This window comes from Fistularia commersonii, chromosome 16, assembly GCF_037954325.1.
Source record: "Fistularia commersonii isolate RoL2024-O1a breed Wild chromosome 16, RoL_Fcom_v1.0, whole genome shotgun sequence".
NCBI lineage: Eukaryota > Metazoa > Chordata > Actinopteri > Syngnathiformes > Fistulariidae > Fistularia > Fistularia commersonii.
This window is the reverse complement of record NC_141299.1, coordinates 10,906,630-10,921,186: the sequence shown is the minus strand read 5'-3', so window position 1 is coordinate 10,921,186 and position 14,557 is coordinate 10,906,630. Positions and strand designations below refer to the sequence as shown.

The 14,557-nt window shown below is 40.9% G+C and overlaps 1 protein-coding gene across 10 annotated transcripts in view; it reads right to left on the bottom strand.

The window, feature by feature from the left end:
* elavl4 (ELAV like neuron-specific RNA binding protein 4) overlaps positions 1–14,557 on the bottom strand; it is a 75,545-nt gene that overhangs the window by 46,965 nt on the left and 14,023 nt on the right. Inside the window, exons 1-2 of one of the 10 annotated variants that reach the window (XM_086162523.1) lie at positions 13,394–13,795; positions 12,828–12,863 (exon numbers count right to left, since the gene is read on the bottom strand). The exons of 6 other annotated variants lie outside the window; for them this stretch is intronic. In XM_086162523.1, the coding sequence (XP_086018649.1) occupies positions 12,828–12,863; positions 13,394–13,417 (60 nt within the window). In that variant the 5' untranslated portion in view covers positions 13,418–13,795. Of the gene's footprint in view, positions 1–12,827; positions 12,864–13,393; positions 13,798–14,557 lie in introns of those variants that run through there. 3 more of the 10 variants (XM_086162527.1, XM_086162526.1, XM_086162530.1) reach the window with 3 other exon arrangements.

The window sequence follows — 14,557 nt, the reverse complement described above, 5'->3', positions numbered from 1 at the left end:
TACTGATGAAGAGATGAATCTGAATCTGAAACGAATTCTTTCTTTTAAATAAATAAGTTATTATTGAAAAAATAGCGTCATAATTTTCTCACATTAAAAATCAGGAAAGGGCAAATTGTACCACTGGGTTTTCCTTTCATTTCCAGTTATATAAAACTTTTAAAGATGTTAACTCTGTTAGGTTAACTCCAATCATGTGTGTCAAAGCCTGGGAGGCGGATGTGTATAAACTGTTCTTACTCCCAACTCATTCAATACTGACACTCGGTGGCTCGTCCCGCAAAACGATGACGCCGTTAGATAAAGTGTCCGTTTTCATTGTGTGAGACTGTTTGGAAATGAAAGACTGTCAGCTATAAAATGGACCGAAATTAAAAGGGTTCTCCACACGTGTCCTTTCGCTTGATTCACATTGTGAGTTAATATTAAAATACCAGGCTCGAGAGCACGGGTTGTTCTGTTTTCAAACTTAAAATTTCAAATAACCATCATTATTCAGATACTAATGTGTGTGTGTGTGTTGCCTATGGATAGCTGCCACAGTTTTCTCTGGTTTCTGAAGTGATAATACACTGTTTGCACTTGTTAAGCAGCACAAATAAATCATCTTTTTTGTAAGCCTCTGATATATTATATGATTATGTGAAGTAAGCTTAGAAACCCTTACCCCCTGCCGTACTTCAAGGGCACAGAAACAAAAAAATGAAACAGATAATGACAAGTCAAGGCCTGGATGTTTTCCTACATCTATTATTTTATGTCAAGTTTATTTTGAAGGCAACAGACTAAATTGACTTCACTCATCAACTAATATAAGGCATATAGTCTCTTTCATATATTAATAAAAATAAGAAAAAACAAATCCGTACCTACAGTAAGATTGTTTGAGTTCACGCGGTGTCTACATTAACACTATGACACATCCCAGATGTTGTGTATTTTCACAGTACTGCATTTGTGGGGACCTGGGATAATGTGATGTGTAGAGCCAGTTGCCATTTGTCTGCATTTGATGAGTTGGGATGAGAATGTGTTGATATACAATTATTACAAAGAGCCACCATTGACAGTGCCAGGGAGAGTTTAAGACTAATTTCAAAATGTCATCACTGGTAACAAATGAGAGCACTACATACACAAGACTGGACTTTAGTTCAACTAAACAGGGTAATGTATATCCCGCATTTTAAAATTATATGCCGTACATTAAATGTAAGCTAAAAAGCTACCCTGAAAAAAGGAAATGTTAGACAGAGGTGAAACATCCATAAGCATTTTTCACCAATTCTGCAACACTGTCATTTTAACATATAATGTACAGTGTGCCAGGATGTATGTGCCGCAGCAAGCAAACAGTGCAGTATTATCATAGCATAATACAAATGTAGTGATAAAAATGTAAGCAGCAGCAAGCGGATGTATATGAGTTTCCATTTCAACAACTAACATATGGTGCAAAGGAACATCATGTCTAGAATACCGCATTCCTTAAAGGTGTGTTAGAGTTGGTATGTCTCATTGTTGAGACACTAGTGAGTGCTTAAAATTCAGTGCTCAACCATTCGATAAATCAAACTGTTCCTGGCATCACGCACACGCCTGCACACACATGCACACACGAACATACGCACACACTCTCTCACACACACACACACACACACACACACACACACACACACACACACACACACACACGCACAAGGAATTCATCTATCGTCACAATTTCGCTCTCATTGCATTTATCACATGAACACACATGCATCTTCTGCTAAAATCTCAAATAACACTTAAATAACGATGCCATGCAATTACATTCGCCAACCATTGAGATGAAATCCGCTCATGGATACATTTTCAATTATTCAGGGAATACATTTCAGTCAGTCCTCAGATGCTGGGAAAACTTATTATATAATCAATACACTCTATAAGGCCATTAATATTTGATGCCACAAAAGTGCTTCCTGTCTCCTTGGGCTAGTGGTGTCTGGGTTCTGCAGTCAGTCTGCTCATAGCAAGGAAGGGCAGTATACATTTGTTTTGCTCTAGCAGTCAGAAAATACCAAGGGCACAACCCTATTTTTGTTTTCTGCTGTATATTAATCAAGTTTGTAAGCCTTCTCCCTACCATGCAAATACGTCTGTTGTTTAGATTCACTTTTCCTGTCGTTTTCACCTTCGTCACTCTGCTTCTTTTACACCGTAAAGCATCACCTTATATTGCTGACCCAGTGCAGGCCTCCCTCCCCCTCTTTTTCTACAAAGCTAGACAATCAATTTACCCTGACTTGGCCAGGAGAGAGGGAGGGGTAGAGAATGCGGAGTAGATGGTTTGCTGCAGGATCTCGCCGCTGATAGACACACTGCCTGGCAGCTACAAAATGGAGCTAGCATGCAACCGTCTGACTTTTTTTAGACTTGACCTCGCCATCTTGCTTCAAATGTTATTTGTGATTCTTTTATGTCTTATTTGAACGAACCCCGCTCGGTTCGTTCAAGTAATAAAGGGACACGACTTATAATACAAAAGACGACGTTGAAAATAAAATTATATTATCGCATAAAATAGTGCTATCTCAATTATTAAATAAGAGTAATCATTGATTTGAGAACATGACATTAAGCCGTTGATTTGAGGTTTATTTCTTTTTTCCACACCATAGTCGACATCTAATCTTTGAATGAAATTCAACTAGAAAAGGAGCCCTAATTTTCCAGTAGTAGAAAAAATAAGAACAAATTTAAGTTGCAGTCACATTATCACAAAATTTCGACTGGGCAGAAGCTGGTGATGTTAGTAAAAACACAGTTTGACACCTATCATCAAGGAGATAAAGAATAATTGTCTACAACAAATATCATTTATGATTGAAGGAGTAATTGAATAACATAACCTGTTGGAACTATTCCTTCCACAGCTTTTCAAAGTGTCCTTGTAGAACTTGATATAAATATAAATAAACTGAACAAGGGGCTAAGTCAATATGCTGCTGGATGACAAAGCACGGCTACCTGCTGAGTACAAACCATAATAAAGCAACTGCTCCATGGCCAATGTTCTTTTATTGGTTCAGAAAAAGGACTATATTAGTATTGTTAGAGTTTCTCCGCCAAACTGGATCCGCAAATGAAAACAATGCTGATGATAGATAAATCAGGGATAAAGTAAGAGAAGAATCACTACAAATGAGCCGCCAGAGGATGGACGATGTCAAGGCTCTCAGCCATCACGGTCACGATACTTGTCATTTAAGCTTGTTGCAGTAACTGGCCTTGCCAAAAAAATGTTTTGAAGCTCCTAGGATGAGAAACAAAACATTTTAATAAAGATGAAAATAGTCCGCTTCCAAGGAAGAGGGACTCTTTACATCAACATATTGTGCCGGTTCCGTGTGAAAGAAGGGTTGTGAAAGTTGGTAATACTTAGTTGGAGCTGCTATCAAACAAATGGCGATACAAATATATAATATAATAACTATAGCAGCGCCTCTCAGCTAGTCGCGCTCCATGTAATGCTGTCTCTCTCTACACTGATGATTTCATTTCTGGCCTTCCCTTTTTTCTGACCGTTTCTTTCTTGCTATATCTCCACCTCCACCAGTGTCTTCTAAGCTCTGAAATGTCCTGCAGGTCAGACGGATGCCGGGCTGGATCAATCAAGGAAAGTAATCTAGGACACCACATGCACACAAATACACACGTAGACACATCACATATACTCAGCAACACACACACCAACTGCTCGTCTGTTGCACTCTGGCCTGCCTGCCTCCAGTTTCATCGATCTGCATCTACTTTACCAAATGGATTCTTCTCTTGTTCTATCCTCCTCCACCTCTTTCTATCTCTGCGACGGAAAAATAAATGTTCCAGACGATGCCAAATGTGTACGTAAGCAATTTTTCATTTAACTTTGGCCTGACCTTTCCCCCTCTTTTTTTTTTCTTCTCTATTTTTCAGAGATCAATCCAGATAACTCCTCAAAACTCTTACCGTCGGTAATCAGCAGATGCCTGCATAAGGTCAGAGGACAAGAGACATCAAGATGCCGCCAACGGTGTGAGTTCTGCCAGGTAGACGAATAATACGTACATTGATCTTTCTCATTTTTTTTAGATATTTCAGTGAAGTGACTCTATTGGCAAAGTTCTTATTATGAATTTTTCAAACATCTAGATATCTGAAATTCATCTAAGAGCGACAGCTTACTTCCTGAAATACTTTGAGCTAAAAGCTTTTCTCAAATATTTCTTGCATTTTAATACAAACGTGCGGAAAGACGTAACATCCATCACTTCGAATGTCCCCCAAGACCAGTCAGGCTGTATGTTCATATTCTATGAAATATACAATGGTCTCTCTTGCACACTTGCCGTGACAATGAAAACACATGAAAAGATACCACAGTCTATTCTGCTCGGGACATTTGTCCACTAGCTGGATCCCAAATCTGCACCAATGCAAGCAGAAAATTTGTGAACATCTTGACTCTGGAGATGACACTTCAATTTCTGCAGCTCCGCTGACTGGTGCTCTAAAGTTCCTCCCTTGTGGGATTGTGAGATCAGCTGGAAACCTGCCTCGCTGTTTGGCTCGAGCCTGAAGCACTGGGACCGGGTGTTGGAAATGAAGGCCCGGTCTTGCACGTCAGCCTCAACCTAGGCTTGGTCTCTGAGGTTATCATTACAGCACCCCTGGCTTCCCCCTTCTGCCAAGAATAGTCCCCTGGTTTACCGCCCTGTACCCCTATTTCTCTACTCGGTCCTCAGCTGTTAGTTCTAGCATCATCGTCTTGACAGCGGTCTTTCCTTGAACAGCTTTCCAGCCTTTGTTCCAGCTTTACCAGAGCAAGCATCATCTTGGCTCCTAGCATGCTCAAATCAACAAGATGTCTCTGCTGTGCATCACTGTCTGTCCTTCTGTAATCCCTTGGTGTGACGAATGAGAGCAATCATGGTTAAGGCCCTTAGCTGGGACATTTTGGTGGATTAAAGAGGCAAAATCACCATCTCATCCCTATAGGATTCAATCTTTAATTAAATGTCATTAATGTGGTTAACGGTATTAGTGTAGCTGACATCTGTTTAATATATCAGTCCTCTTAAGAATGAAATAAGCATGCTTATGTGAATGGAAAATACAAAAGATAGAATGGAGACTAAACTGTGCCAAATATCATGCCAGTCAGGACACTTAATGTTTATTGACAGATCTTCCTTCCTTACCGCGTACGAGTGCGATCTTCTCAGGATACATTTACTCACTATAACTCGGAAAAAGAAAGAATGACGCCGCAACAAGCATGGGTGCGAGCGGCTTCTAGTCGGGCTGAGATGGAGGACAGAGGGCGCGGAAACAGACACTGAGGCAGGGAGCTCTATCTGACTCAGCATCGTGTGTCACGAGCGGGGACGGCACCTTCACAAGTAGCTGGCATACGAATGTCGCCACGCACCTGTTCAAGCATTCAGCTCCTTTACTTGAGATAAATTAACATACCAGGTTTAATCCACATAACTACTGTTACCATTTTGCAGGTATCCTGCCAGAATCAAGCAATTTATCAATATCAGAATTGGGATATTTTGAATTATTGTAGATTTGTGGCTAACTTGAGCTTTCACTCAAGCTTTTTTGTGCATGTAAAAAGAGGCCTTGGAGTCAAAAATTAACAGGTAAAACTTTCCTGAGTAGCAAAACAAGAAACTTGCAGACTTCTCTAACTGATTTCAATTTTCAGTAGATTCACAGCAGGTGATCTTTTTAAAAGTGGTTGGAGGCCGGAGTTGGTAATATTGTCTTTGTTGAACAGGTATTTTAAGACTATAAACATCCTGAAGGTACAAGTTAATCTGGAAAATCTACAGCACGTGGATGATAGAAGGACGGAGAGAGAGAGAGAGAGATACAGTGGCTTTGTTACTAAGTAGATGCAGTTCTTTTTCCTAATCTAATCACTGCTTTCTCCATCAGTAGCATCTCAGACATAGCGAGTGTCTGTCTTGCAGCAAAGCCAAAGAGCTAAATCACACAGATACCAGCCGAGGGTTGTAGTCAAGAATTCATTCCACAGCCCAGAGTACCGAGTGAGGGTGTGTCTGAGTGTACGATCCTGTATGTTTGTGTGGGCCTGGATAATCTGGTTATTGATTTAGCTCTGAACTGCAGATTGTATAATCAAATTGCTGTGAGGGAAAAGACAGACGTCCGTCATCTGTCTTAATGAATAAACAGTGTGAGGGAGGCAATGAATATCTTGAAAATATATGTACATGCAGACGTTACTACAACCCTGACAGAGATCAACTGAAATATCCTATCAATTTCCTGTCACAGGGCTCAGCAATCTTTGTTTTGCACTGAATGACATAAAACCCCAAATCTTTTTATTTCATCTTTAATTTCATGAAACAAGAATAGTTTACTTTTACCCATTTGCAAATGTAAAAACCGACGGTCATTTAAACATTTAGAAATCAGTTACCATGCAAATCTAATCTATTTGACCTTCAATAGTGATGCTTTGTGGGAGTCATTACACCGTACAGATGGAAGTTTTCTTTGTCGGAAAATCGAATCTCAGTGTACTGTAACCGCAAGAATGGCGCAATAAAAAATTGCTCTGACTGTTGCAGGAAGTGAGGAGAGTGAGACACAAAAGCCTAAATGTATACCATCAGCTAACAGACGAGGCCCACGGCACACCAGCTAAACCATTAAGTGTGGCATGCATTCAAACGAGCAGATTAATCCCCCCTACTGCTGTACAGTGCAGAGTAATTGAAAATGCCCACAGGAGACTATCTCTGCTCATATACTGCGGAAGGTGCCAGGAAGGCAACATACATAAGGCGGCGGCTGATTACCGTGGAAAATTCTGCAACCCCATTTTAGTGTAACAGCATGATGCCGGGGAGCTACTCTTCCGTGAGATGGCATCCATCTATCTTTACTCTGACCCTAACCTACACGACGATAACATCACCTTGACAGGTGCTGCTCGGGTGTGTTGGTGACTTTTATTCCCTCGCATCTAATTTCACTGCCTTTATTTCCATTGAGTTGTACAATTGAGGGAAAAAAACACATATTCCTTTCCCGTGGATGGGGATATGCACTGACTGTGAGAATTAATATTCCTGCCGGGGAAAAATACCCCCGTCATCAAAATTACCATTCTTTAACTGTGGCCAAATGACTACCGATGGGTCTTAGCTGATTGGCTATCTCTCGTCTCACGTGTGTGATATCTAAAGGGCAAACCCGACCGCGGACTGATAAGTGAAATTGCCGCGTATTATCTATCTACTAACCTGTGTTTTCTTGCATATTTCATACCTTTTCCTTTTAGACGCATGCCTGTCAGTTACAGCTTTATGATATTTATGTACTTCATAAATTACTTTCAAATAGTCAGTGTTCTCTTTCCTCCTCCCGCCATTGGATTTTTACTGTCTTGGTCTTCTGCATTGTGAGAGATCAGCCCATTTGTCTCCATGTTAGCATTGCTTTTGATGAGATAAGCCAGGCTTAAAGGGTGTTGTGTGTGGTGCTTTTTTGAAGGTGTTAATGTGTCTATTACCAATCACAATGGTGCCATTTTATAGCATGTTCAGTTTCATGTTTAATCTATAATTCATCTGGTTACAGAAATACATAAATGTTTAATATGTTAGAGGCGGTGAGGCCTGTCGAAACCGTGACCTTGAATCGTCCTTTAAACATCACACAGCAACAGCGCTGGGGCCAGTTAAGCTGCCAAAGCCAAACAAGCAACCTGCATACACACACGTGCACGCATGCACCCACACACAAACACACACACACACACACACACAAACACACACACTCTTTTTCACTATCTCTGTTGCTTACACACACACACACACACGCACACGCACACACACACACACACACAACCTGTCTGTCTGCTGATACTCTACACTGCTTTCTGTTCTCTTTTTTTTTCCTGGGATGCAAAATGCAGATGAGACGAGTCAGCCGCTTGTGCAGTCTCAGGAGAAACTGCCACTCAAATCCAAACATCTGTATGAATACCAAAACACACAGGGTACAGTGGAGGATGAGAGAGAGAGAGGGAGGAAGGAGAGAGGCAATCGAGAGGACGAGGGAGATTCAGGATCAAGAAAAGAATGAGCAGTAAAGTAGCTAAGAAAGCCAGTGTTCCTCTCTCCTTCTGAATCTTTCACTGAACAAAGAGCTATATACACATGAATACCTCTTTCCTCCCACTGTATTTTCCATCGGGATATTTATTCTGAAAAGCAGCGATGCACAACAAGGGCTCGGTCTTGTGTTTGCTAGTGGGCTGAGGCGCTAACACTCCCCAGCTGATTATGTGTCTGTCTGTAACAGTTTGAGCTGCTGCCAAAGGAATTAGGTCTAGTATTTGTGAATGCTGCTCCCTTCACAGCAGAATGCTTTGCCATGCCTCTCAGATTTCTTGCTAAAAAAAATATATATATATATAAATAAATAAATAAATATGAAAAACAAAGAAAAAAACATTTTAAATAAATTAAGGAAGTCGCTGTGGAAGCCTATTAAATTTTCAACGTGACCGTTTTGTGAGTCTTCATGTGTGTTTAGGCTTCACACAAAAGGAATATTTAAAAACCAAAGCATGCTAATTGGGACAGAAATTGTTACAGGAGCTTCTTATTCAAACAGGCTTTTTGCTCATTAAGTGCTTGTATCCAGGTTTTTATTTAAATAAAAATGAAAAAAAAAATGAAATTTAGAGACAATTATACATTTTGCAATATTCACATAGAAACTACACCCCCCCCCCCAAAAAAAAAACAAAAAACCACCACTGCAAAACGCACTTGAAAAGTAAAAGTTATGGTATGTTATGGTGGGTGGAGGTTGGCGTCATCCTCCACTGAAATCAGATAATTGTTTGTCATGTACTGTGAAACTGAATGTGATATTTTCTGTAGATGGCATTACATTAATATTTGATTTCTCCCCTTTTGTGCGGTGGAACAATCTAGTTACTTCTCTGTTATTAATGTGCAGGCTTAGTATGTCTTTAATTATCACTTGACGTGACAAAGAATCAAAATATTACCGCGAATTAGACATTCCCTAATCATACCACAGTGAGGAAGTACACAGCGACACAATGTACTCCATGGTCTCAAGAGAGTTTCCAATAAAGTAATGAGAAATTGTCACCTTTGCTCTGGTTTGCATGGGCTTTTGGAAAACTTTATCCAACTTGATGCTCGTAGACACACCTTTTCTGGCCTTAATATAATTCGCAGCCATTTTGTATAATCTACACTCCAACACAAATTCTACATTGGGTGAAAATATGATTCAGTTATAAGTGATTGTTGTCTCTGTGCCACTTACATGACGCTTTGGTGCACACCCAGTTCCATATAGCCATATCTGTTAAATAATGCAGCCACATATTTCCCAATACAAGGGCATCAAGAATAACAAGTTGCAATTCAAAGCTCAAAATTGAAAGTGATACTTATGAAAAAGTACAAAAGTATAGCCATGAAAATGTATTTCCCCAAGTAATCAATCAAAAAAATTCTAAACTAACTGCATTATAATCAAATTATATTTTTATAACAAAAATATAACCAGAAAGGCTTTTCAAAATTTTGGTTTAAAAATGTGGAACTAATTTCAACTACTTCAGGTGGATTGACAATAACAATATCACATTGTATTATATAATAAACATGGGTTTAAGGTGTCCCTAATACATTTTTTTGGATAAGCAGTTTTTTAAAAACAACAGTAGGACAATTAAAATTGAAAGAACGCAACACGAGAATGCAATTAAAAAAATGGATATCATCTGAATAGTAAGCGAAGCAGTAAAATAAATGCAGTGGAGCACAAAATACAATCTTCCCCTCATAAACACACTAAATCTAAATAAGTAGTAGTAACCAAGCAGTATAGAATTAAAATTCTCAAGTATAAATCCTTGTATACCAATGCACATCATTTCAGTAGAGTTTTATCACTTCCATACAACTCAATACGCATATATAACAATGTGAGCAGTGCAGTAAAATGCTCTATCTATGTTACACAAACCAAACATGATCCAGATGATGTTTCAGATTCCTGCAGATAATCACTGTGGATATTAGGAAGTGCTGCATAACCTAAACCATCCAAGCCCAAATCAATAACATTGATAGAAACAAGCTATGACTATGCACTCTTAAGAAAACGCTTACAAGTGCTTAATGCATTTATCTCTCTACAAATTGTTCCTGGTAACCAAATAACAGACATTCACTCAAAGGCAGAAAAACAATGCACTGCCGCCAACAGCGAGGAACATGGATAATTCTCCTTCACAGGACTATATATTCTTTACTGCTTAGCAAAAACAACTGTGATTTAATACATTATCCAAAGTGCTTTACAAAAGTCTACAAGTCAGTACAAGCAAAGCACCCCAGAGAACAAAATAAAAAGGACACACATTTGGCAACGGTGTGAAAAGGTAATCTAATTCTTTCAACTTTTTACAGCCACAGAAGACAAGAGCTGTTAACATTTGCTTCCCTTTATATGAACAATGTTTTTCAATATTAACCCGAATAATGGGGTCAGGGTCGCAGGGGATGCTGTCATCGGGCGAGAGGCAGGGTTCACCCTGGACTGGTCGGGCCACACAAAAAGACAGACAACATTCACTCACTTATTCACTCATTCGGGACTATTTTTTTTCCAATTAACCTGCCTGTTTTTTGGGCTGTGGGAGAACTTGCAAACTCCACACACAAGCTCCGGATCGGAGCTTGATCCCGGGTCCTTCGTGCTGTGAGGCCGGAGCGCTAACCGCTCCAAATAATAGCTTGTACTCCGCAATTATTCCAACAGAATCAGTAAGTCCTGAACTAATATTAATAAAGGAATGATTATCACAGGTATTTAGAATACTGTTACCAAAAAAGGATTGGGATCCTTTTCAGATCCAAATCATTAATTTTTTTTTGGCTAATTGCTTTTTATCACTTTGGATTATTGATGTATCGCTTTATTCTCACTAATTTGTATTCTTTGAGAGTACCTTTATCCTGATTATATCATAAAGGTGTGTTGTCATAAATATGTTCCTATGCAATATGTTATATTAATTTAAAAAAAGAAGCTAAGATTTTGTTTAACTGTCAGCCTGATAGTTCCTATAACAATTCTTTGAAGAAAAAAAAAAAGAAATCGTGATTTGAAATTAACTAAACAGCTCCATTATCCATGGAGTAATGTATCAATCATGATACATTACGCCCACTCAGAATAAATACCAACATGCTTGAGAGTAGGAAAAAGAAACAGAGGCAAGGGTTTTTCTGTCTTTCTCTCCTTTTTCTATTTATCTGTTTGTGTTTGTGTGTTAGACTCTTAACCAAGTCACTGTACCTGGACAAACATCAGCTGTCCCTTCAAAACACTGGTTTATACACAAAATATGAAGATTTCTGTTTGTACTTTCACTTGCCTTTTCAAAGCATCTTCCAGCTCATTATCAAAACACTTCATATTTGGCATCTGTAAATTGTCATTGTTCCACTGACCTATAACCACATCTGCAGACCTGCATACCAACTCACTCCCGTGTAGCGTTTCACTGATCTTCTGCAAAGATCACTTAAAACAATACGCACACATACACTTACTGCACTGTAGCTGATAAATTCCTTACACACCCCGCACTATTAGCATTGATGTGTAACCTTGAAGCTCACGGTGTTCTGCCTCAGGGTAATAGAGTCACTGCATGTTCAAGAGTCAGAGGGAGAGTTAGTGTATGCCTATCTGTGCGGATGTGACGAAGAGAAAGCTAAAGAGAGAGAGAGAGAGAGAGAGAGAGAGAGAGGACGGGAACGTGAGTGTGTGTGTGTTTTGTGTGTCTGGAGGGGGTGCTGTAGCCTGGTCTACATGCCAATCAGGAACCAAATGTGAACACCCATAAATATTTCTTTGACACTGTTGGATCTAACTTTTCTTAGATTTGTTCCTAGTATTTTCGTGTTTATTTGTATATTGACAGCAAATGGAATGTCTTTCTTCACGTTGACCTACGCCGCATCTTTGCGTTTAATTTTCTTTAACACTCACTAATGTTTTCCAGTCAATCCCCTGCATCATTGCTAAACTAAACTGCAAGTCCCTTGTGTCCAGGAAGATGGTGTATCCAGCACCACTAGCCTAGTCACTAAGCGGGGGAGTCGCCTTTGTTTCAATTAGCATTTTGATTGCATCCAATGGAAAGAAGCCAGTGCACAAACAATCAAACATTTACTCGGTGACAAATTAATAACGCTGTTAATGTCCTCCATGCAAATACAAAAGCGAATCAAGAGATTGATTTTAAAATGAAAAGAATGCCTTGGGAATGCAAATTGATATTATTGACTCAGTAGTCAGAGTGGTGACGCAGTAATGGCACAGAAACATAACTGTCTCTGACGAAAGGTGGAAGAAAAAAAATGGAAAAAACAAATATGGCCGCTGGTTTTGTTAGTCAACCTCTCCCTCTGTTGGAAATGAGTGATGATGGATAAATGCATATCTTAAGTAAAGAAGCTGAGCCAAGCTGAACACTTCTGATGATTTGTCTGATGCCAACTCTCTCTCACTCTCCCTTTCTCTCTCTCACTCACTCTCTCTCACACACACAAACACACACACGCACAGCACAGCACAGCACAGCATTGCAAACTGTAATCCAGGTATGCAACACATGGCAAACACAGAGTTCCACTGATAACACAAAAAGCATGACAGAAAACGTCCACTGATCTAATTAACTTCTTTACCTGCAAGAAGTTCAAGCCCACAAAATCCCAGGCTGACTGGAATGCCAAAGTACATGCATGTTAAACAATGAGCATTTTTCTACACTCATCAGTCGCCAACTTAATGCAGGTAAACATCATAATAATAGTCGATATACAAAATAGTTTTAAAAAAAATGCATGAGTGTGCATGGGGTGGGGAGCAATCCTGGCTTTAACATAAAATGGGTGCTGTCCCCCCCAATTTAACAATTTAACCCTCTGCTTGCCCCATCTCTCCCCAGCTCCTCTGCTACCTCACGATGAAATCCATCTTTTTGAGTGCTGCTGTATGTGACTCCACCAACACAGCTCCCAGAACATAACCCCGAGCTCCATCCCTTTTTTTTTACCCGCAGGAAGGAACTTTACATTCAAGACTACTACTACTCCAATAGTAGGCTCTCACTAGACTGCGCCTGTGCCAGAAGGATGGGATGAATACTGACAGTATGTGCAGAACTACATCCCTTTTCCCCAACAATGAAAATGGAAATGACAGGTTTAGCAAGGTACAGCTGTGACAAGTCTGCAGCCTTCTTCCTTACCATCTTAAACCCATTCCACTCCATTTGGGAGACGCTGGTCGTTGTCTCACGGTTTCTCTCTCTCTTTCTCTCCCTCTCTCTCTCTCTCTCTTTCCTCACACAGCAGCAGCAGCAGCAGCAGCGCCTCAGCTGGATCTACTTTGTCTCCAGTCCTGTACGATCTCTCTCTCTCTCTCTCTCTCTCTCTCTTTCTCTCTGCTCTGACACTCTGTCCTTGCGGGTTCTGTCCCCCTCTGTGTCTCTCAGCGGCGGGCAGAAAACGGCGGACGGGATGCGCACGGCGTAGGCATCGCCTTCTTCTCACAGATGCTGAGAGCAGAATGATGAGCCTGGATGAGAGTGCTGGGCTGCAGCAAGCAAGCAAGCAAGCAAGCAAGCAAGCGAGCCAGCCTCCCTCCCCTCCCCGCCCCTCCCATCCTCACACCCCCCTACACCACCACCACCACCACCACCCGGCGATCAGAGCCCACCCACTCCTCCTCTTGAGCCCGTCATTGGCTTCTTGGCTTGCCTGTCAGCCCTTGACCTCGGCTCCCCCCTGCATCATCCCCCCCCCTCCCGGTGTTAACGCCTCCGCTCCCCCCCCCCCCCCACACACCTCCACCCTCCACCACCACCACCCTCCACACCCGCTGGCTCCGAGCCCGCGTCGGCACACGCCAAGCTCGGCTCGGCTTTGGCAGGGAGAAGGGGCTTTCTGAACTCCGGTAAAGCAATCAATCGCCGCCGAGGTCTGTGCTCGAGCGAGCCGCGGCCGGAGAGGCGCGGAGCTCCGGGAGAGTGATTGCAGCCGCGGGCGCCGCGGTAATGGGATGCCAGCGCAGTACCGTGTATATAAATTAGCTATTACTGGTGAATGTGAAAATCCCCTGCACATCTACATGACTGTCACACACACACAATACTAGATGGCACTATAAGTCGAAAAAAAAGGGAGATCCGGTTTTTGTTTGTTTTTAAATCCGCAGATTTTTTTTTTTTTTTTTTTTTTTTTTGCGCCTCCTGCAATTAAAGCCCTCCATTTTCACGCCACTTCAATAAACAACACAAGAAAAAGGACAGAATTTAGTCGGAAAGTTTTGTGATTCGATGCGGATTTTGAAAGGATCTAAGCGTTAAGTGGTACACGCACCTGTCTAGACAGGTGTGGAATTTACTGCGTAA